At 44.1% G+C, this 23,432-nt stretch overlaps 2 protein-coding genes across 2 annotated transcripts in view; one reads left to right on the plus strand and one right to left on the minus strand.

The window, feature by feature from the left end:
• LOC106567584 (calpain-5) overlaps nucleotides 1-21,555 on the plus strand; it is a 62,616-nt gene extending 41,061 nt beyond the window's left edge. The window contains exons 4-13 of the mRNA XM_014137084.2: nucleotides 4,702-4,910; nucleotides 5,550-5,742; nucleotides 7,891-8,084; nucleotides 10,859-10,936; nucleotides 11,229-11,424; nucleotides 11,626-11,748; nucleotides 12,164-12,360; nucleotides 12,849-12,970; nucleotides 13,832-13,968; nucleotides 14,158-21,555. Of these exons, the coding sequence (XP_013992559.1) occupies nucleotides 4,702-4,910; nucleotides 5,550-5,742; nucleotides 7,891-8,084; nucleotides 10,859-10,936; nucleotides 11,229-11,424; nucleotides 11,626-11,748; nucleotides 12,164-12,360; nucleotides 12,849-12,970; nucleotides 13,832-13,968; nucleotides 14,158-14,340 (1,632 nt within the window). The 3' untranslated portion in view covers nucleotides 14,341-21,555. The remainder of the gene's footprint in view (nucleotides 1-4,701; nucleotides 4,911-5,549; nucleotides 5,743-7,890; nucleotides 8,085-10,858; nucleotides 10,937-11,228; nucleotides 11,425-11,625; nucleotides 11,749-12,163; nucleotides 12,361-12,848; nucleotides 12,971-13,831; nucleotides 13,969-14,157) is intronic.
• ompb (olfactory marker protein b) lies at nucleotides 1,450-3,490 on the minus strand. Its single transcript, XM_014137085.2, has one exon. It carries the CDS (start codon nucleotides 2,831-2,833, stop codon nucleotides 2,342-2,344), a length of 492 nt encoding a protein of 163 aa, XP_013992560.1. The 5' UTR covers nucleotides 2,834-3,490; the 3' UTR covers nucleotides 1,450-2,341.
• Nucleotides 21,556-23,432: the final 1,877 nt, after the last annotated feature.

Consider the following 23,432-nt stretch of genomic DNA (forward strand, 5'->3'; position numbering starts at 1 on the left):
TTTAGTGACACCAGGCATGGGGCAGCGGTACATACAACAACCAAGAGGTAGGTCCCCCATGAAGCTGGTATGTGCAAAGGACTAATTAGCATTTGTGTGTGTGTGTGTGTGTGTGTGTGTGTGTGTGTGTGTGTGTGTGTGTGACCAGCAACTGTAAGTATGAGAGGGAAGAAGTGTGATTGTGAGCTGATGTTATTGAATAAGGAAGAAAAGGACAATGGAGACGCCATCAGATTAATAATTACACTCTTAGACTGCAGGCCATTCTCTTAATTGAGACTCAGGAGACTGTCAGTGTACTCTGCTGCTATGCCTTTTCCATTACTGACAAAAGGAATGGCGTTGAAAATAATTTGGGAGAAAAGCGGTCAACCGCAAAGAGAGATAATCAATCTAGTTCTAAATATGTGTATGTGACCAATACAATTTGATTTGATTTGAGAGACAGTCAATCTAACAGGTGGCTGGTTGTGATTTCAGGCGTTGATTTATGCCTCTGTGGTGAATGAGTGGGTGACTAGGTGTGTGTGGGAGTGGGGGATGTGCACACGCTTGTGTCGCCCACCTCTCCTTCTGTTTTCTTTTTTTCCTTCTGTCTCTCTCCTACACACCAACATATTCTCTCTTTCCTTTCCCCCTCCATCTCTCCCTCTCCACTCCTCAGCTCTGTCTTTGTGGTGGCCTCGGTCCATATTCATAAAGCCTTCAAGAGCTTTGATCTAGGATCAGGTCCCCCCCTCGTCCATGTATCTTATTCATAATGATCTAAAAGGCTAAACTGATTGTAGATCAGCACTTCTGTTCTGACATGTTTATGAATACGGGGTGACCTTTGGTAGGGAGGGAGTTTAAGTGCCGGTTGCTGTGGCGATATAATCCCCCTCCCTGTCGTTTGTCATTCGGGCCGGGGCCAGACGAAGATGGATGAGGTAATAGGAAGCCAGTCTGTGTCGTGTTCATTAGGGCGAACCATAGCAAAAAACATCACAGGAAAATTTAAAACAAGTGTTTCTTCTTGGACGAGTCCAGGCTGTTTTCGGTCTGTTTTCTTCCATTTCCTGTCTAATAAATAAGACCCCGCTGTCCGCTGTGGTATTATGTTTCTGCTGGCGCACTACAGTGTCCCTCCCAGCTGCTATCCACCTCAGGTGGGTGGAGAATGGCTTCACACACGCACTCAGACCCCCTCAAAGTCATCCGCGATGAGCCTGCTCGTTTGTCAGACGCCAGTAGAAAAAATGAGATCCGTAAGTACACACACACGCAGACAGACAGGCAGGCAGGCAGGCAGACACCCAACACATAAACATGTGCATGTGTGCGTACACACACACACACACACACACACACACACACACACACACACACACACACACACACACTGAAATTGAAAAACATCAGAGCTGACGTTGTATTGCTAGTCTGTTAGAAATGCCACAGAGAGAATCATTTTGTCTTTTGTTACGATTTATTCAAATGCACATCAATTACACACAAGTAGTCATTCTCTAATTAGTTGCTTTAGTCACGTTATGGTATCAAACAAACCTTACAAGTAATGAATAATCACATCTCTAGACTCGACTGACTGTAGCTACAGTACGGCTCTGAACGCTCTACAAAGATTTAAAGGAAACATGGTTGAAGACTCGGGTTTAAAAGTCCACTCACAAGGGAAGCACTTACTGCATCTTTAATAGTAATTTCAACATCAGAAATGCTCCAGTCTTTTGATACACTAGACTAGTATTACCTGAATCCTACAGAAAGTCTACATACAGTAGAAAAGGGCATATTGCAATCCAAAAAGGTTTTGTGTTTTGTTTGAGGCCGGTTGTTCTATTCTAAAATGGAAGACAGGAAGAAGAAGAAGAAGAGATGGAAGAGAGTGTTAAAAAGGAAGTGATGGAGTCAAGGGAGTGGAGGTGTTGAGGTGTTATCCTTCCTCTACCCCAGAGGAAGTGTGTGGTTGTGGTCCCTCCGGACGGTCGATTTGTCTGTCCTTTCCCCTGTGGTACCGCATTCTAACAACTACTGCAGGCCACATTAAATCGCCCAGATTTGGATCACAGGTCGCCATTTTGAGACCTGTGCTCTAACCCTAACTTTACTTCTAACTCTAAGAAGAAGTAGCATATGTAGAAAATTACTGTGAAATTCTAAATGAAAAACAAAGTTGTTCTCCAAAAAGCAATGGTGGAAAAACATGACGAAAGACAACAAAAAGAGAAATGGCAAACGTACTTGTTCATAAGGCCAGAGGATAGTCAAATTAATGAAAACATAACCAAAATGTCCGCCTAGTACCTTGCCCTCCGTCTGCCATTTCCTCCTACAGTCTTCACTTCTGGTCCACCTGGAAGCTGATGGAGCATTCAACAGCGTCCGGACCAACGCCCTCCTCAAATGCCAGCAGGAAGTACATTGTCTTCCTCACCTTCGCCATCTCGGCGATCCGCTCACCAAACTCCTGGGCGTCTGCCTCATATTGGTGCACAGGTGTGTCGTCGCCGTCGCTCTCAGCTCGCCAGAACACCCCCGCCGGCTCCAGCAGCTGGCGGTTCATCAGGTGGGTGAGGTCGGGCGTCCAGAGCTGTGAGGTGGCAGTCACGGTGAGGCGGCCTGAGCGTGCCAACCGCACGCCCCAGTGGGCAAAACGCAATGCCTGCTGGGAGAAGTCCAGGCGGTAGATGGCCTCATGTGATCGGAGGAGGCGCTCGCCGTCCTGCCTCTTCCCGCCACGCTGCTGCAACGACTGGGCCCGCTGACGCATCACCTCGGTCAGATGGGCGTCGGGCCTGAAGGGCAGCTCCAGAGTGGCTTGTGTGGCCATGTTGGTTTAGGTTCAAGAGTGTGATGGGTCGATAGGGGGAAACGGGAAACGCTTTGACTGGCTGAGTCCACAGGAATCCTCACTCTCTCTTGATCACGTTCTCTCTCTCTTTTCTTTCTCTTTTCTTTCTCTGTAACCGGGTCAGGTAGGCACACACAGGTCCAGATGCAGCTCTTCTTTGGACTGTGGCCTTTTCCTCTATCTTTTTCTACCTCTTTCTTTATTGAGTACGGTATGTGTGTGTGGAAGACACTCGTGCACACCCACAGCATCCTGAGATGAGGGGCGGGCCTTGCCGTCTTGTCGTTCTTGGTTGGCAAGATGAGCTCTAGGCAACCTGAGCTAATGACATCTGCAGTGGCGACGCGGGGATTGCTCTTGGAGGAACAGGGGACAGCTGTGTGTTTGTCACAAATTTGTTTTGTCTCACGTTTGTACCGTCGTTGTGCTCGGCTAGCGTAGGCTTGCCTCTCTCACGTACTTTACTTAACTAAGTGTGACCGAAATCTGAGATTTTTTTTTGTCAGTCTGCCAAGTAACCAGTGCAGGCTGGTGTCACTGGAATGGAACGGTATCAAACACATGGAATGTGTTTAATGTGTTTGATAACTATTCCGTTAATTCCATTACAGCCATTACAATAATCCCGTCCTCTGATTTCTCCCACCACCAGCTCCCACTGCTCAACTTTAACTTCAGATAGAAATAGAGAATAGGAAATCGTTGCAGCTTTATTCAATCTGATGGAAAAACATATATGTTCTACCTGATATATTTCTATCTGCAATGTTCAGAACATTAGGCAGGGGGTGGATGGGGTTGCTGCTGTTTCTGGCCAGAGTCCAGTCCATCCTTTGCAGAGAGAGTAAAGTTATTATAGAGCTTTATTATATTCTGGATGAAACCCGAGATAGATACCCCCCCCCCTCGTTCTCACCCCCCTCTCTTTCTCTCTATGTCACTGGCTTCCTAAGGGCTCTCACATGACTTTGGGTTTCTATGGTGCAGTATTGTTTTTTTTATCCTCTCCTCTTAAAGGAGCTGCTACACACACACACAAACACACACACACACACACACAGAACAGCCCCTTGATCTGCAGAACAAAGGTTCCATCAGAACCACCCTGCCAGAACCGACCCCCCGACCGGGGCTCTTAGTCCACCACTCCCCAGCATGTATCTCCAAGGGCAGTGGAGGAACAGTGGTTCATTTCAATCAAGTTTATCCCTCTGCGCTCCGCAGTACACTTTCATTATGTTGTGTCTCATTACTACACTTCCTGTTTAGCCCTGATGGCTGATGGGTATTTCGGGTGGGTGGGCGAGGGGGCTAAGTGTGGTCTTGTTTGCCCCCCAGCCCGCCCACTGCCCATCGCAGTCCGAGGGGGAGCCCCCGGGAAGGGGATGACTGGCTGGTACTTCATTGCAGCTCTAGTCATTCCTCGTCCCTCTGTCCTGTTCCACGTATTCTTCCCCCTAGCCAGAGCCCATACTAGCCAGAGCCCAGGTGATACATTACATTTGTTCCCTTAATCCTCCGGAACGCAGCGGGCTAGCCGGGGGTGACAAGTTGGCGACAAGAGGCATGTCCAGCGGGGGCTCACTCGCAAGAGGGTGTGGTATTTGCGAGTTCGGCCGACATGCGGCTTGTTCGTTCAGCTTGCATAACTCTGACTCTCTTTTTCCTCCCCCTCCTCCCTCTTCACGTCCTGCCTACCCACACCCGCTCCCTCTTTCACCCCCACACCCCCTCCGCCCTTTTCCCAACCTTTCCCTCACTCTTTCCCCCTTTCATCTCCATCCACCCCCTCCTTCTCCGACCTCCTCCACTCCCTCTGCTCCACCCCCCTCCCCCCCTCCCTTCAGGTCATCCCAGACTGGAAGGAGCAGGAGTGGGACACGGAGACACCCGAGTCGTACGCCGGGATCTTCCACTTCCGCTTCTGGCGCTTCGGAGAGTGGGTGGATGTGGTGATCGACGACCGGCTGCCCACGGTGGACAACCAGCTGGTCTACTGCCACTCGGATGACAGCAACGAGTTCTGGAGCGCACTGGTGGAGAAGGCCTATGCCAAGTTAGTCAATCAATCAATCAATCAATCTGTCAATGGCTTTATTGTCCAAATTGGGAAATGTGTAGTACAGTCTGGTTGGAAAATGTTTTAAACGGTCAATCCATCCATCAAGCAATCAATCAATTTGTTGTCCCAATTGGACAATGTGTAATACAGTCATGGTAAAAAACAACATTAAAATGTAATGAACACCTAGGGGCAGGGATAAAGAGATGCAGTACTGCAATATCATCTAGGATAGGATCAAATGCTACTGTATGTTTTACTCTCCCAATATTTGAGGAATGCAGGAAAAATCTTTAGAACGAGGATGCACTCACTCACTCAGGTAAATAAATATTTCCAATTGGTAATGCTTTACTTAACGCCTGTAGGTATAATGCTTTATAACATGTTATAAGCATGTATAAGCCTTTAATGTCTTAGAATTAGGCTTATGATTGTTTGTCACTATTTTAACTGATTCAAGATACTGTATCTACTAGCTACTGTCTTTATGATTTGAGATGTGTAGTCACATAAGCGGTTGTTGTCATTCAGTTGTCAACTGTGCACTGTAGACAGCATAGATGGAGATATTTGACTTCAGATTAACTCATTAATTCATTCCTCCTCTCCCTCCTCGACCTGTCCCTGCAGAGTGTACGGCTGCTACGAGGCCCTGGACGGCGGGAACACGGCGGATGCCCTGGTGGACTTCACAGGGGGCGTGTCGGAGCCCATGGACCTGCTGGAGGGCCAGATGGCCACTGACGAGGTGGCCCGCAACCAGCTGTTTGAGAGGGTGCTGAAGGTCCACAACCGGGACGGCCTCATCAGCTGCTCCATCCGGGTGAGTCACTCAGGGGGAAGCTCTGTACTAGGCAGCCATTTTGGATCAGGGGTAGCCAGGGGGTCAGTTAGGAGATCTAGGTCGTGTTCAATACAAAACATGAGAAAAAAATGCTTGGAAAACAGGGAGGTACTGCCTGTACTTCTTGTTTTCCGTTGCAAAATATTTTTTTCCGCCTTGTGCTATTTGGAACACCAAAGAATTGCAACATAAATCGCAAATTGCAGCGTTTTGGCATTCACCGTGATAATGTGTCTATTTCGAAAGTTGCGGTTAGTTGGCTCATGCAAAGTCTACATTTGCGAGAGGAAAATGTAATCCTTTGTGATTATCCATCTATCTATCAATCTAATCACACAAGGCTTTCTCTCTGCTGATGAGACTTGAATTTGTATGAGTGCATATACACTTTCAGAATGCAAATACCGTCCTCTTCTCTATCCATCCATCTACCCGTCATCCTCAATCTGCTTGTTGTTTATCCGTCCATCCGTCAGTCCGTCTATTCATCTGTTCATCAATACGCAACATCTGCTGTTGGGAGCTCCATTTGTACGAGTTCCACTCGCCCCCGGGCAGCCACTGTCTGCATCCCATATGGCACCCTACTCCCTACAAAGTGCACTACTTTTGACCAGAACCCTATGGGCCCTTGTTGAAAGTAGTACACTGTAAAGGTAATAAGTTGCACATTTGGAACGCAGGCAGTGAGTCCCCCCTTTTGATTGTCTGCGGTTCTGCGCTCATCCACTACTGCACTAGAACTCATTTACAGTCCAACATTGTGTGATTCCGAATCAAGTACACTAGCTCAACTGGCAGCGATAGGCGTTTTATATTCATGAGTTTTCATTAGGCTCCATTACGGAACAATAACAACAGAATGGACACGGGCACGAAAAAAAATAATGGCTAAACAAACACGTCAGCTAGACGAACAGCCCTGACTGCACCGAAAACCGTAGTCGTTAATTCCTCGGACATGACCCATGACTTGGTGGTTGTTGTTTGGTTATGGTTGTAACGTCCTGGCAACATTCTAAAAATGCTTGACTACTCACAGGCTTTCTGTTGTGAGGAGGTCTGATTTAGGAATTCAACAAAGGCATCTTAAAAGCCACACTCGTGCATCTCTCCCCAGACTCCAAGCCTAATTGCTTTTTGTCTTCTCCCCCCCCCCCCCCCTTCGCTGTTTTTTGTAAGCATGGTTTGAAAAATGATGTGTGTGGTAGCAAATGCTCAAAGCACGTCTACCACAGAGTCTATGGGCCTCGGCAGAAGAGGGTAGTGATCTATTTAAAAAAATATGTTCAGGCCGAATTCTAAACATTCTTGCCACCTCTCTTGATTATTGACCTGCCGTACATTCCCCGTTTATCTAATCATACATCATTTTTATCATTAAGAAGTTGAGAGCCTGTGAGGTCTATGAGAAGGGTTTGTGCATGCAGGAACAGTCATGTAGGATCCCCTGGGTCATATTTAGTAGGCACCAAATGGAAGAAAATGGACTGAAACGGGGAGGGACTAAATGATCTTATCCGACGTGGATGTCGATTAAGGCAGCCCCCCGCACCTCTCTGATTCAGAGGGGTTGAGTTAAACGTGGAAGACACATTTCAGTTGAATGCATTCATTTGTACAATTGACTAGGTACTCCCCTTTCCCAATAAAAAACACTTGTTTTTGTTTTCCATTGCAAAACATTTTGTTACGTTGTGCACTAATGAATACGACCCTGGTTTCCCTCATTACCTTCCTGTCTTTTTTATCCTTTTTTCCCCTTCTGTCTCCTTAGTAGTTGCTCCCTTGCTGTCGTTGCATCACACTTTGTTTGTGAAACGGGCTCATTACATCTGGGCCTTGTGCTCAATGATACTTTGTTGATCAAGTAGCAAGGGACAGCACCAGCCGTCTAGGCTGCAAGCTCAATTCAAACAAACCAATCCTCAGTTGAACTTGACTGGGCCTTGTTCAATAGGCATCAAACAAACAAAATGTCTGAATGCACATTTTCATTATGTCGCATGCCGTAATGAACACAACCCTTGTCACAACTCAAGCACTTTGAGCTACATTCTGTGTATGACATGTGCTGCACAAATAAATATTTCTAAATTAATTAACTGATTATTAATTGTCTCATAGGCTACCACAGTGGAGGACATGGAGGCACGGCTAGACTGTGGCCTGGTCAAGGGCCACGCATACGCAGTGACGGACGTGAAGAAGGTGCGTCTGGGCCAGGGCCTGCTGGCATTCTTCAAGTCAGAGAAGCTCAATATGATCCGCATGAGGAACCCCTGGGGAGAGAAGGAGTGGAGCGGGCCCTGGAGCGACAGGTAAATACACAACACTGCCTCCTCAGGCATGGAAGTGGTACTACACAACCATAGTATTAGAATTAGAGCAGAATGTGTATCCCAATTCATTCTTATTCTAATTCGATGTACACAACACTGCATAATGAAAGCTTCTCCTATTCAGAGTGCCTTTACTGCCTCGAAACGACTAGACCGTGTAGGAGTAATGAGGTAGAGAGAGAGGTGTTCTCCATCTTCTGAAATGGGGAATGTTGTGTGTGTGTGTGTGTGTGTGTGTGTGTGTGTGTGTGTGTGTGTGTGTGTGTGTGTGTGGGGGTGGGGGGTGATAAATGGCATAAATTAACTGTTGAACATGTGAATGTGTGTGTTTTTAAATTTTTAAATTTTAAGAAAAACAACAAATGGATGGAAAAATAAGGGTAGGCTCTAAATGTTTTACATTTCAGTAATAATGCAGTAGAAGGAGATACAAAAAGTAAAGCCATTACAATGTCATTCCGAGATCTGCAGGGGTGCTGTTAGTACAGTGACTATTATATTGTGGAGTGAATTCCATTAACGCAACTGTTTGGAACTGAGTTAATCAGACGTGTACGAGTCGTATTGTTATACATAAACTTGGTTGAATGGTAAAAAAATGTAAAGAATAATAATACAGTTATTATTTATGAAGGCACACGTGCACATGTTCACACGTTTAAGTCACCTTAAAGTAAAAAAAAATATAGAATCCAAAAATATCTAACATAATAAATAAAATAAATCACACGTTCAACAGTTAATTTATGGCATTTATCATGTAATAGGATGGGGAGAAGACTAAGAGCTTCTCTCTTCCTCCTTCTGTTGTGTCCTATTGTTTATCGCTAGGTTGTGTGACACAGCAGAGATTGTAGGGCTCGCTCGTGAAGGCAGCTGAATTATTGAGTAGGTAAAGGAGAGAGATGTTAGTTCTTAAAGGGGAAGTGACTGAGTGGTGTTATTAAAGGAGTCATCTCCTTTCATTCATATAGTCATAAGAATCCATGTATAATATATCTGGGGTTTGATCACAATTTAATTTTATTGTTTAACCTCCCTGGGCAAGGTGGGACGCTGAATCGAGTGGCGCCATATTCAAATACCTCATAAATGCTATAACTTCAATTTCTCAAACATATGACTATTTTACACCATTTTAAAGACAAGACTCTCATTAATCTAACCACACTGTCCGATTTCAAAAAGGCTTTACAGCGAAAGCAAAACATTAGATTATGTCAGGAGAGTACCCTGCCAAAAATAATCACACAGCCATTTTCAAAGCATGCATATATGTCACAAAAACCAAAACCACAGCTAAATGCGGCACTAACCTTTGATGATCTTCATCAGATGACACTCCTAGGAAATTATGTTATACAATACATGCATGTTTTGTTCAATCAAGTTCATATTTATATCAAAAACCAGCTTTTTACATTAGCATGTGATGTTCAGAACTAGCATACCCACCGCAAACTTCCGGTGAATTTACTTAATTACTCACGATTAACGTTCACAAAATACATAACAATTATTTTAAGAATTATAGATACAGAACTCCTTTATGCAATCGCAGTGTCAGATTTTAAAATAGCTTTTCGGCGAAAGCACATTTTGCAATATTCTGAGTAGATAGCCCGGCCATCACGGCTATCTAATTTGACACCCACCAAGTTTGGCCCTCACCAAACTCAGATTTACTATAAGAAAAATTTGATTACCGTTGCTGTTCTTCGTCAGAATGCACTCCCAGGACTTCTACTTCAACAACAAATGTTGTTTTGGTTCGAAATAATCCATAGTTATATTGAAATAGCTCCGTTTTGTTCGTGCGTTGAGGTCCCTATCCGAAGGGTGACGCGCATTTCGTGACCAATAAATTCAAAATATTCCATTACTGTATTTCGAAGCATGTCAAACGCTGTTTAAAATCAATTTTTATGCGATTTTTCTCGTAAAATAGCGATAATATTCCAACCGGGCGACGTTATATTCATTCACAGACTGAAAGAAAAACATGGAGTCTTCTCGTGGACGCGCACTGCAGTGTCAGTATTCTCAGCCTGACCACTCACAAAAACTCCTGCTGTTTTTTGCCCAGAGACTGCAGAGACGTCATTCCACTTTCTGGCGCCTTCTGAGAGCCAATGGAAGCCTTAGAAAATGTCACGTTACAGCAGAGATGCTGTATTTTTGATAGAGATGCCCTAGAAGTAGAACAAATTGTCAGACAGGGCACTTCCTGTATGGAATCTTCTCAGGTTTTGGCCTGCCATATGAGTTCTGTTATACAGACACCATTCAAACAGTTTTAGAAACTTTAGTGTTTTCTATCCAAATCTACTAATTATATGCATATTCTCGTTTCTGGGCAAGAGTAGTAACCACATTAAATCGGGTACGTTTTTTATCCGGCCGTGCAAATACTGCCCCCTAGCCCCAACAGGTTTTAATGTGGAAGTTTGTCACAGAGTCCCACAGAAGTTGTGGAACTGGCAGAAATTTCATAGAAACAGAAGAGAGGTTTATTTTCATATGCACGTAGGCACACACACAATTGCTATGTATTGCCGATACCTACAATTCCTACTTTCTGGGGTCTTCCTGTTTTAATCTATGACTGCTCCTGAGAAAATTGCTGTCCATTGTCATGTGGTGCTGAACTTCGGAATCTCCAATCCAAAGGGTTTTTCAGTGGTGTGTTTGCTCTGTAATTTCCTTTGTATCATACTGTCGAACATGAGGTAATTTCATGTCTGTGCCCCCAGCTCAGAGGAGTGGAAGAAGGTGAGCAAGAGTGAGAGAGAGAAGCTGGGCGTCACCGTGCAGGATGACGGAGAATTCTGGTGAGAGGGACCACAATATATACACACACACACACACACACACACACACACACACACACACACACACACACACACACACACACACACACACACACCATTAAAACATTAGGGGCCATTTACCCACACACAGATTAAGCCTAGGCCTGGACTAAAAAGCATGCTCCGGACTATGCTTAATCTGTATCCGGGAAACCGGCCCTAGTTAATTCATCTGTATTTTATTAACTGATTGAGTGGCAGTTTCCTAAATATACCCTCCCTCCCTCTTGCCCTCCCTTCCTCTCCACCCTAGGATGACGTTTGATGACTTCTGCCAGTACTTCACTGACCTGATCCTGTGCCGCCTCATCAACACCTCTTATCTGAGCATCCACAAAACATGGGAGGAGGAAGTGATGAGGGGCTCCTGGGTCCCCCGCCAAGACCCTCTGAGGAACCGCTCTGGAGGATGCATCAACCACAAGGCCACCTTCCTCCAGAACCCACAGGTGGGGTGCATCAGGGTGGAGGATGTGTGGAAGTGGGGAGAGTGTAGGAGAGTGTAGGTGGATGGTGGGAGGCTGGGTAGGAGTGTGTTTGTACTGTGTAAGTTTGTATGTGTTTTTCTGTTGGTGTCTCTGCATGTACTGCATATTCTGTATTTGATTTGAGGAGATTGTTCTAATTAGTGTGTTTATGTCTCTCTGCAGTATGTGTTTGATGTGAATAAGGTAGAGGACGAGGTGTTGATCGCCCTGCAGCAGAAGGAGAGGAGAGCCACCACCAAAGAGGGCAAAGGAGATAACCTGGCCATAGGCTTCGACATTCACCGGGTATGCGCACACACAGACACACACACACAGAGATGAAGACACATATGTGTATGAAGACACATACACAGATGTTAGCATACACACACACACACACACACACACACAAACCCACCCAGATGGACACACTCAGATGGATACACAGGAAGATGAACACACTCTGTCGCTCCACATACATTTTTCCTTTTGCCTCTTAACTCTTTACTTGATGGTATTGCCGTCTCTTTACTTCCTTGCTACTCATAACATAGAAGATAAGACAAGTATCCTGGTTAAGTCCTCGCATGTGCCATCTTTCCACCTCTTATATCTGTCTCCCTGCTTCTGCCTCTATCCTTGCTCTGCCTGATGCCATATCTACCTTGAAAGTCTCCCTTTAAAATGTGACCCTGACGTCATGTCCCCTCCCGTCCTCTAGGTGGAGCTGAACAGAAAGTACCGCATGCACACGGCCCAGCAGAAGGTGGCGGGCTCCATCTACATCAACTCGCGCTGCGTCTTCCTCAGGAAGGAGCTCAAGGAGGGTCGCTACGTCATCATCCCCACGACTTTTGACCCCGGGCAGCAGGGCGACTTTCTGTTGCGGGTCTTCACCGACGTGCCTTCAGACTGCAAGTAAACCAGCCGGCCGACATGCAGACCCACCCCCACCCCCCTTGCGGTTTAACATCCTTACCTTTACAAAGGGATAGTTCACTGGGGTCATAGAATTGAATAGAACAGTATTGTTTTGTAGTTCTATGATAGGGATTTCCTAATTTGAATCAGTTAAAATTGATCAAATAACAAACCTAATTTTATAGAAACCCATCAAATTCAACTGGTGTGTATGTTAAAGGGATATTTCATTTTGGTATTTTACAACACTTGGGGTTAAAGTATTTTTTGCATTTTACTACTTACTTCAAAAAAGTGAACGATCCCTTTAACATGCACAACAGTTGAATTGTATGGGTTTCTATAAAAGGCTTTTAGCTTTTTGATAAAGTTGAACTGATTCTCTAAGTGGACCCAGAACCCTTTTCACGTAATTTGTCATCCACTGCCATTACTCTCACCAAAATGAATAACACCCATATTCACTTTCTTTCCCCACCCAACAGAGAGTTGAACCTAGATGAGCCCCCACAGACGTGTTGGACGGGCATGTGTGGTTACCCCCAGCTGGTCACCCAGGTCCACGTTCTGAGTGCTGAGGGACTCCAGGGCCAGGACTCTAATGGAGGTAAGCTAGTAAGGCTGCAGTAGGAAATAGTAGGCCTACAGTAAAGTAAGCTACAGTACGCACCCATGTCGAAGGGAGGCTTTGGGAGCTGACTTGCATAGACCATTTTCACACGACCTATACTAGGATGGCCTGGTTATATCTCCACCATTGTTACTGGACCATGCTGGAAAGGATGGGGGATATTTGGAGGGGAAAGGTTATGGTCGACACAATAAACTCTTCTGCCGATGGGTAACTTGAGTTTAAGTGTGTACTGCACATTTTGTGCGAGTGTGTATGTGTTTTTCCGTGCCCCAGCATGTGTTGCAAGGTGAACTCTTCTGGTCATACACAGAGCTGCACTGTCTCATTCCCAACAAGAAGAGGCACCCGTTCAAAACACAAGGAGGTACATCAGCATCCCCTAGTGGCTAGCGGCTTAGCTACAACTAGACATATTGCACAGTAATAGTCCAATAGGCTTTGGCTCAGCTCAGAAACAGCCCCTAGCCCCTAAACCCCTTCAAACTCAACTCTGGACCTCAAAGCCAGTTCCACTACATTTTTACATTGTTCCCCTCTAATCAAGGAATGATTTAGACACCAGGTGTGTTCAATTAATTATCAGGTAGAACAGAAAACCAGCAGGCTCTGGACTTTGTAGGGCAAGAGTTGAATACCCATGTCCTAACCCTTAACCCCTAGCTTCATGTAGATCGAAGAGGATTGGATAGATATAAGCAAAATGGCTTCATTTAGACCAACTGTTGGTTTTGGCCTGCATAGTTGAGTACACATGAACACACACACGTTTACACTTCCCATGCCGATACAGAGATTGACAGCTGTCCCTCATCCTTCCTTCCATCTCCCTCCCAGCCTCGGACCCGTACGTCATCATCACCTGTGAGGGGGAGAGGGTGCGCTCCCCGGTGCACAAGGACACGCGGAGCCCCAACTTCGATGTCAAAGGCCTGTTCTACCGCAAGAAGCCCAAGGAAGGCATCCACATTGAGGTGAGCACAGACGGAGAGGAGGAAATCCTTTTTTTTTGTGTTCATACAGTATGTATCCCTCTATCTCTTGAATATGTTTTATTCTAACTTTTTGAAAATCACTTTTCCTATGCTTCCTCTCTCCCCCCTCTCTCCCTCTTTTTCTCTTTCCTCTCTGCTCTCCTTGGACCTTGGGCCATACCATAATAGATCTACAATAAGAACGTCATTGTGGATACCTTCCTGGGTCAGGTGACCCTGTCCAGTGACCCAAACGACCGGCAGGAGCAGCACACGCTCCACCTGCGCGACAAGGGCAATCGCCAAGACAACGACCTCCCGGGCACGGTCACCGTGCGCCTCATCACCTGCATCACACTCATCAACATATGACGTCACAACCACCGCCGTCGCCGCTCTCGTCATGGAATGTCGAAGGAGCTTGACCTTTGTCATCTTGACGACCTTTCGCCCCCCCTTAAACCGAGCATGTCAGTTAAACGGTTAATCCCCCCCACCCCTGCTCCACCCAACCCAACACCCCCCTCAACATATACAGACACAGCTTTCTTTCTTTCTGACTCTTTCTCTCACTCTCACTGTTACACACACACACACACACACGCACACAAACACACAGGCCGTGTCTGAGTTCCAAATAGTAGGCTGATTGGGTATGCGAAAATATAAAGTTTTATAGTATGTGAAATATTGAACATTTTGTTTGCTTTAAATGCCAGGATGTCATACTCCATTTAATCTTTCCATCTAGTAGAATTCACTGCACACTAGTGAGGAAGAGAAGTGTCTTTTCAGACCCACCTAGGTGTGACAACAGCCGATAAACCGCTGATAATCAGCTACCAAAATTAATGAATGGTGGGAAACAAAGCGTTGTGCTTTAGATGACACATTCTCATTATGGGTGAGCCTGGTATGTTGATATTTGAAGCTTACTGCAGAAATATACTAAACAGTACATTCTAAATAGTATGAAGTATGATTAGTACACATATATCGTTTTAGTAAGTAGTAGGCAAGACTACTCCCTCTACATGCCTTCAACTCTCCCACACACACACACACACACACACACACACACACACACACACACACACACTTTTAACATGCTCCTGCACCCCTCATGCATCTGCCAGCATCTCTAAGGGCTATACATCGCCTTAAGGCTGAGTGGGTCTCTTTAGGAGCCTGTGACCAGCCATATGTCGGGTGGGAGGGGGATCATTGTATTGGGTGGTATAGTGGGTGTAGCCTTGCCTCCTCCCCCCTCCATCACATCTATCCCCCTTTCCTCTTCCTCCTCCCACTCCCATCCCCTCGGACTATGCTACCCTTCGCTTCTACAGGTTGCCATGGACAAAATCGAGTTTAGCACGGCAAAAACATTATCTGCCTGCATTGCACACACCCCATTCCCCCTTTACACACAAATGTTTTATTTAATTTTTATTTAACCTTTTTATTTAACTAGGCATCACACTCTTAGCTTAGCAACCGGCACTTTTGATATGCCCCAGTGGAGTGACTGTGGAGCTCCGCCTGCCATATTCAAGTGCTTTACGGGACCAAAGACGGACCAGGCCCTCCCTCCCTCTCTCTTTTGCCGGCGGCAGTCGCCACTGTGCCACGTCAGTCGGTCATCTCTACGGCAACGCCACTGCCTGACGCTTCCTGAGTCATGGGACTCCTGTCAATTGACCTGAATCGCGTAAATCATGTGACCTGAGAGACAGCAGCTGTTGTGTGTGTGTGTGTGTGTGTGTGTGTGTGTGTGTGTGCATGCATTCGTACGTACGTGTTATGCCTGCGCCTTTGAACATCATGCACCTCGCCTGGCTCTGACAGGCTCACGGACATGGCTGGATGGAGGGATGAGCGGAAGAAGAGAGAGTGGACGGAGAGAAGAGGCAGGAAATCCGTCAGTCGACTCCTGCCAAAAACAACGTGCCATAGCCTTGTTCCTGGCTCTGACTCTGTTGTGACTCGATACCACTATTCCCGACCGGAACACAGTTTGGATTAGCATCGTTTTAAACTATTTGAAATGGTAGTGTGAAAAGTGTGGGTTTTTGTCTTGCCAAGACAGAGACTATCACGTCATTCAGAACCATCACTGTTACAGTCCCCAAAACCGTTAGCATTTCTTCTCACATAGATCATGTCGCGCTTTCTCTTTTGACCTGCTTTCCACAGGCTATTTATCTCAATCTTTGACAGTGGCAAGCGTTGGAGACAGAAGATATACAAGGAGATACAAGCCCCAAACGCTATGTTGTCATGTCGAGTATCTTTTCAGAAGTGCAATATGATTGCAGAGACTTTTCTAGAGCAGGATCTGACGTGGGATCCCACGTACGTTAAGAATCACTCCAGAGACATTTATTTTTTGAATGTAATGCGGAGAGCATCGACCGACCGATCTCGCTCTTTATCGAACCATCAGTTCCCTTTTACTTGTTTATGTGCTTGTTTCAGCGCCTTTTTCTTTTTTGCATTACTCGAACAACAATGGCATTTATTGCATTTTATTTATTTATTGTATAACTGTTTGCATATTTATTAATGCGTTTAATGAATTAATGTGTCTTGCATAGATCATTTTTAATGATATGTACATGGCCTTGTATTGTTCTTCTATTGTTACTATTCTATATTTCTTTATTCTTTCCATCTTCAGTGTTGGGAAACAAATGGTGGTGTTTAAGAATCAGCATGTTTACACTATTGCACATCATATCAATGCCATATCAAGATGTTTTAAAAGGGTCACTTTAAAGGTACTGATCAGTGACATCCACCACTCATAACAATATGTTTTTACTATTGACCATCGTTCATTGCTTCAAATGACGAAAATGCCATTCAAGTGCTGCGTGACATATGTATTTCCTTCTATGTTGTTCAGTTGCAGACTAAGACAGAGAGACTAAACTGGTTGCTAAAAAAAAAACAACTCTGAAAGGGATAGTTCATGCGAAATCTATTTTTGGGTCGAATTACCCTTACCTTGAGTTGTGTCTGAAGGCCCATAGTGACAGAATCTGCCAGTAGTTAGCATAATTAGAAGCGTCCAGATTCATTCATGTAAACAGCGGTGCCGATATTAGCAGAGCTGCTTTGCAAGCCGAAACTTCAAACTGTCTTGTTATAAGGCAATATGTTATACAAGTAACATATAGTAACAAAAACTGAAACAAAAAATAAAATTGGACAAACAATTTAGTAAACTGAAATAAAATAATTCAGAAAAAAAAACATTTTTAAAACTACACTACATGAACAAAAGTATGTGGATGCCTACTTGTTGAACCTCTCATTCCAAATCATGGACATTAATATGGAGTTGGTGCCCCTTTGCTGCTATAACAGCCTCCACTCTTCTGGGACAACTTTCCACTAGATGTTGGAACTTTGCTGCATGGACTTGCTTCCATTTAGCCACAAGAGCATTAGTGAGGTCGGGCACTAATCTTGGGCAATTAGGCCTGGCTCGCAGTCAGCGCTCCAATTCAGTGTGGTTGAGGTCATGGCTCTGTGCAGGCCAGTCAAGTTTTTCCACACCGATCTCGACAAACCCTTTCTGTATGGACCTCGCTTTGTGCACGGGGCATTGTCATGTTGAAACAGGAAAGGGGCTTCCCCAAACTGTTGCCACAAAGTTGTAAGCACAGAATCGTCTAGAATGTCATTGTATGCTGTACCGTTAAGATTTCACTGGAACTAAGGGGCCTAGCCAGACCATTATTCCTCCTCCACCAAAGTTTACAGTTGGCACTATGCATTTGGGCAGGTAGCGTTCTACTGGCATCCGTCAAGCCTGTAGCTAACAGGGAAGAAATCCGAGCGCGAATGTGAACCATAGGCGTGAGTACATTGCTAGAAAGGACAAAAGGAAATGTATTGTAGTGTCAGAAGATAGCAGCATGTGTCGGACAGAGATTAAAGAGAACACCCAAAAAACCTCAAAGTTCATCTGAACTGTGCCCACAAAGAATCATACAATTTCATTATAAAGCCAGGCACCAGCTATTAGTAGCTGCTCATCAACGGCAACCAACTTTAGCAGTTAACATGAAAAGAATAGAAAGATCAGAACCTAATTCAAGTTTAAAAAAAGAGAAGAAGCACTTGTTAATTTATTCATCCAGTCTGGCAAGTCCACAAGCCTTCAGATAATTCAACCAAACACCTGATCCCAAATGTAAAACCTGGCGCTGCTAGAGTAAACAGGTTGATTGCTTTGCAAATGGAAACAGCAACCTAGAAAGTTAAAGAGATTCTGAAAGAGGCATGGAAAAATAACCGAGTGTAGACGGATGGAGCAAGACAGGAATGACTACTTAATTTATGGGTATATCAGCCTGCTTCTATCACCCCTCCTCCAACAAGGCACAGCATGCGTCGCTCAACCTCCATCGGATTTAGCATCCATACACCGGAGAGGTAATTGACCGCAAGTGACATACCAGAGGAGAAGATCCTACTTGTCGTAACTGACAACGGGGCGAACATAGTCAAGGCAATCAAGCTATTACAGAACAGGCAAGAGAATGATCAACAACAACCAGAGCTGGCCATAGCTTTGAACGGTGTGGTGGAAATGTCTGAATCTGAGTTAGACACAGACGATCATCCTTTTAAATCCAAGTCACATTAAGATTGATTTATAATTTAAACCTAAACAAACCTATGACCTGACCCATCACCTTATGTATTATTGTCCCCCAGTGACAAGAAGTGACATCCCCACCAAGAATACAAACTATAGGCCTGCCATGCATGCATAATGCTACTTTCTGTCCCAAACACACACATTTTTAAACTGAAATGAAATAGAAATGATTTTATAAAACTCAAAGTAAATAAAAAATAGTACATCGTCTGAAGACTAGCTGAAACTAAACTGAATTTTAAATAAAAATCTAAAAACGAAAACAAAATCACAACTATAATAACCTAGATGTTTTGTCTCGATGAAGGAAATGTTCAAGTTACTCATAATGGCTGTAATTTAGTCAGGATCATTTTGAGATGATAATTAAGTTATAATGCCTGAGAAGCCGGTGTTTGGGGCATATATTGGCACGGGTGTTGTTAGGCCCGAGACGAAGTCGAGCCTCAAGATCACCCCCCAGAAGCCAACGTTCTGTTTATCCTCTAAGTAAAGTGTTACAGAGAATATAACACTATGGAGAGTAGGGTCATGGTTAAGGTAAAGGAAATAGAGTGCCATAGAGCGCATGCAGGTGTCGCAGGGTTAAAATACATCAAACCAAGCAAATTCATCTTTCATGCCAGGGGAAGAAGAGGTCCTCTTGTCAATAAGGGGAAAGGTTGGTTTTCTGTTGCCAGGATGTAGCAATGTGTGTCCATTCAGCCAGACTGGTGCTCGGCTCTACTCTGACCAGGGGCTCCCGTGGTGGGCAGGCTGGCAGGTTAGCAGCAGCAGCCATTTTAGTTATTTATACGACTCAGTTTCACAATCTTGTTGTGACCCCCACAGACAAACAATGTCTTCAGTTAGGTAGTCCTTATCGTCAGCTATTGCTAGTGGTATAGTAGCTGTTGGCCGTATTGCAGCTTCTGTTCTGACCATATCTGAACCAATAATAGTCACCAGGACCAAGGGGTTGTATCACATGTGGTAGACCATCGCTCGTCTTTATAACTCAACAAAAATATGTGCCACAACGGTGCCAAAATGGATGGGAGGAAAAGACCATTGTACTGCAGACTACTGTGTTTTGTTGGTTAAGGTTCTACAGTAAATTAGCTTTGTTTGCCACTCTGGTGGACATCCAATAACTAGTTAAACATTGTGGGAATTGTCAAGCCTTTCTCGTTCCAATATGCTTTTTTTTGTGTCTTTGTCAAAAACATATGCTGGTTGAGATCTCATTGTGTTAACATTGCACATTCTTGTCATTTGCCAGAAGCATCACTTACTCAAGGTGCGATTGGTTTACCCTTGGTGAGCGGAGTGTCAATTCGGTGATCTGATTTTTCTGTCTCTGTGTATATTTTCTGATGGTCCATGCCAAATGTTTTAAGGACACAAAACGCATAAGAATGTTCAGAACTTTGGCCAGTTTTATATCAAACCAATAACACCAATGCATGAAGCAAATTACTTCAAATCAGCTCGCACAGTTTGATTTTCAAAGATATTATATTTTTAATCAAAGTGTTGTGAACAGTGTTACTACTTTCATATATTGAAGGCTTATGTTGCATACATGCATGTATTTTACAGATTCTGAACCTTTGAATTCAGCATCCCGAACAGTATGTACTGTATATGAAAAGTGGCAGCAACCAAAGTGTTTGTCCACTACTGCAGGACTCCCACTGGAAGAGATTGTTAGGCACCTTTCAAGGATAGGATCAGTACACCCTTACTTTCATCATTACCCCCTCCGTTTCAGAAAACATGTCAAGTCCTGCATCTTACAGGACACACTTTCGAAAGCCACGATCACTATCCCACTTCTGACGTCAGTGTGATAAACGTGGAGTCTGTAGTGGTCTGTAGTGGGCTGGGAACACCAGTTGCCTAGCCTAAAGATTAACACCCTATCCACAATTACAATAGGGCTATCCCAGTTGGGAGGGATTGTAATGTGCTTATCAAGTCCAGGGTCATTACAGTATATTCCTGACATTTCAGATGCAAGAGCGTATAATAGTTGAGAGACATTTTAAAGCAATGGTCCGCAAGAATACTTGTCAGATACTTATCCAGTTAAATTTGAAAGCAAAAAAAAAATGTTAGAGATGGACAACATGAAAAATGTGAGGAATACCGAAAATAAGTGATTGCGGAGAGTCTTTGTATTGTGTTTACGATTTATTTGGAATATGTGTTTTTATTAAAGCCTGTGTAGTGGCCAAATAGTACTTTCTATGTTTGAGTTGAACACAGACATCATCATGGTGCAATGATTTACGTATGTTAGCTCGTTTAACCTCGGAGCTACCTTGAGTTTGTTAGCCTGCATACCGCTGCATGTGAACTTTAAAGGACATTGGTCATGAAACTTCATTCATGTTTATGCTAGGTGTTACGTCATCTTTACGATAGCATTATGTAGATTGTATGACATTGCTCACTCAAATTTGCCAAGTCATTAGACACCTGTGGTGACCATGTTTCCAAAATGGCGTCTGATACGTTCGACGAATGAGCTTGTGATTCTCTTGTACTTTTCTGCGGATGTTTATTAACTCGAGACTGGAATATACTGCATGGTGACACTTATAGAAGATACTAAGGTCTTTATAACGAGTAGCCTATCTTTTATCAATATTTTATACTCTTGTTAATTTTATATATCCAATTAACCTTGTTCTCTACGCTTAACACTGATATGTTTACTGATAGCTAGATATCAGAAGGCTGTATCTTATGTACTGTATGCTTATCTGTGTGTTCTTACGTTGTCTTTTTTTGTTACTGTGCATGTTTGTTTGATTTGATTATCGGTTACACTGTGGTTATTTTATAGTTATGATCTGGAAATCATTTATTTTCATTTTCTATTTTATGTCAACTTGTGGCATGACTTTCAAATAAAACATTAAACCTGATTTATTTTCAATTTGATCTGTCAGAAATGGCTGCCAATGTGTGGTCCTGGGTTGGGGTCAAGTCCATTAAATTCAGGAAGTAAATTGAATCTAACCTTGGTGTAGTCACGTCTGTCTCGTTATACGGTTAGTAGTTAAGTTGTCGTTTAAAAACACAAGACCCTCAGTCTTCAAATGGCATTATCAACTGGCACATACACATAGTCCCCAAATCCACCCTATTCATACGCCAGGAATTACACAACTGTGTTAACCTTCCTTCTCCTCCTTATACATAGTGAGGTCCAAAATTATTGACACCTTGCACATTTTTATCAAGGGTGTCAATAATTTCAGACCCCACTGTAACGTGTCTTCAAAAAGTATTCATACCCCTTGAATTATTCCACATTTTGTTTTTACAGCCTGAATTCAAAATGGATTAAATATTTATTTTTTTCTAAGCCATCTTCACAAAATACCCCATAATGACAAAGTGATAAAACATTTTTTTAAATAAATTAAAATGAATTAGAGAAGTATCTAATTTACGTAAGTATTCACACCCCTGAGTCAATAATTTGTAGAAGCACCTTTGGCCGCGATTACAGCTTTGAGTGGTCTTGGGTATTACTGTATCGGCTTTACACATATGGATTTGGCAATTTTCTCCCATTCTTCCTTTGCAGATTTTCTCAAGATCTGTTAAGTTAGATGGTGAGCGGCAGTGAACAGCGATCTTCAGGTCTTCCACAGATTTAAAATGGAATTCAAGTCTGGGCTTTGGCTGGGCCACTCAATAACTTTCACATTCTTGTTCTGAAGGCATTCCAGCATTGCTTTTGCTGTCTGCTTGAGGTCATTGTCCCTCTCATCAAGGATTTGCCTGTATTTGACTCCATTCATTGCTCTTGCTAACCTTACCATTCTCACAGTCCCTATTGCTGAAAAGCATCCCCTGAAAAGCTGCCACTACCATGCTTTACATTAAGGATGTTGCTAGACTGGTGATAAGCTGCGCCTGGTTTTCTCCACACATAGCGCTTTGCATTTAGGCCAAAGAGTAACATTTTGGTCTCATCAGACCATTGCCTTACGCTCAGTCTTTCATGCACCTTTTTGCAAACTCCAGACGTGCTGTCATGTGCCCTTTTCTCAGGAGTGGCTTTCATCTGGCCACTCTCCCACAATGCCCAGAATGGTGACGTGCTGTAGAGACTGGTCCTTCTGGCAGGTTCTCCCATATCAGCTAAGGCACTCAGTAGTTTTGTCAGATTCGTCATTTGGTTCTTGGTCACCTCCCTGACCAAGGTCCTTCTTGCCTAGTTGCTCAGTTTGGTCAGACGGCTAGCTCTAGGAAGAGTCTTTTTCTTGTCATATCCAATTACGACCTTGTCTCATCGCTGCAACTCCCCAACAGGGTCGGGAGAGGCGAAGGTCGATTCATGCCCCCTCTGAAACATGACCCGCCAAATCGCGCTCCTTAACACATGCCCGCTTAACCCGGAAGCCAGCTGCACCAATGTGTCGGAGGAAACACCGTTTAACTGAAGATCGAAGTCAGCCTGCAGGTGCCCAGCCTGCCACAAAGAGTCGCTAGAGTGTGATGAGCCAAGTAAAGTCCCCCCGGCCTAACCCGGACAACGCTGGGCCAATTATGTGCCGCCCAATGGGACAAACCCGGGTCTGTGTTACAGCCTTATTCTAAAATTGATTACATTGCTTTTTTTTCTTCCGACATCAATCTACACACAATACCCCATAATGATGAAGCAAAAACTGGTTTTTAGAATGTTTAAAAATAACATTTACATAAGTATTCAGATCCTTTAATCAGTATTTTGAAGCATCTTTGAAGGTGATTACAGCTTTGAGTATTCTTGGGTATGATGCTACAT

This window comes from Salmo salar, chromosome ssa13 (assembly GCF_905237065.1).
Source record: "Salmo salar chromosome ssa13, Ssal_v3.1, whole genome shotgun sequence".
Classification (NCBI taxonomy): Eukaryota; Metazoa; Chordata; class Actinopteri; order Salmoniformes; family Salmonidae; genus Salmo; species Salmo salar.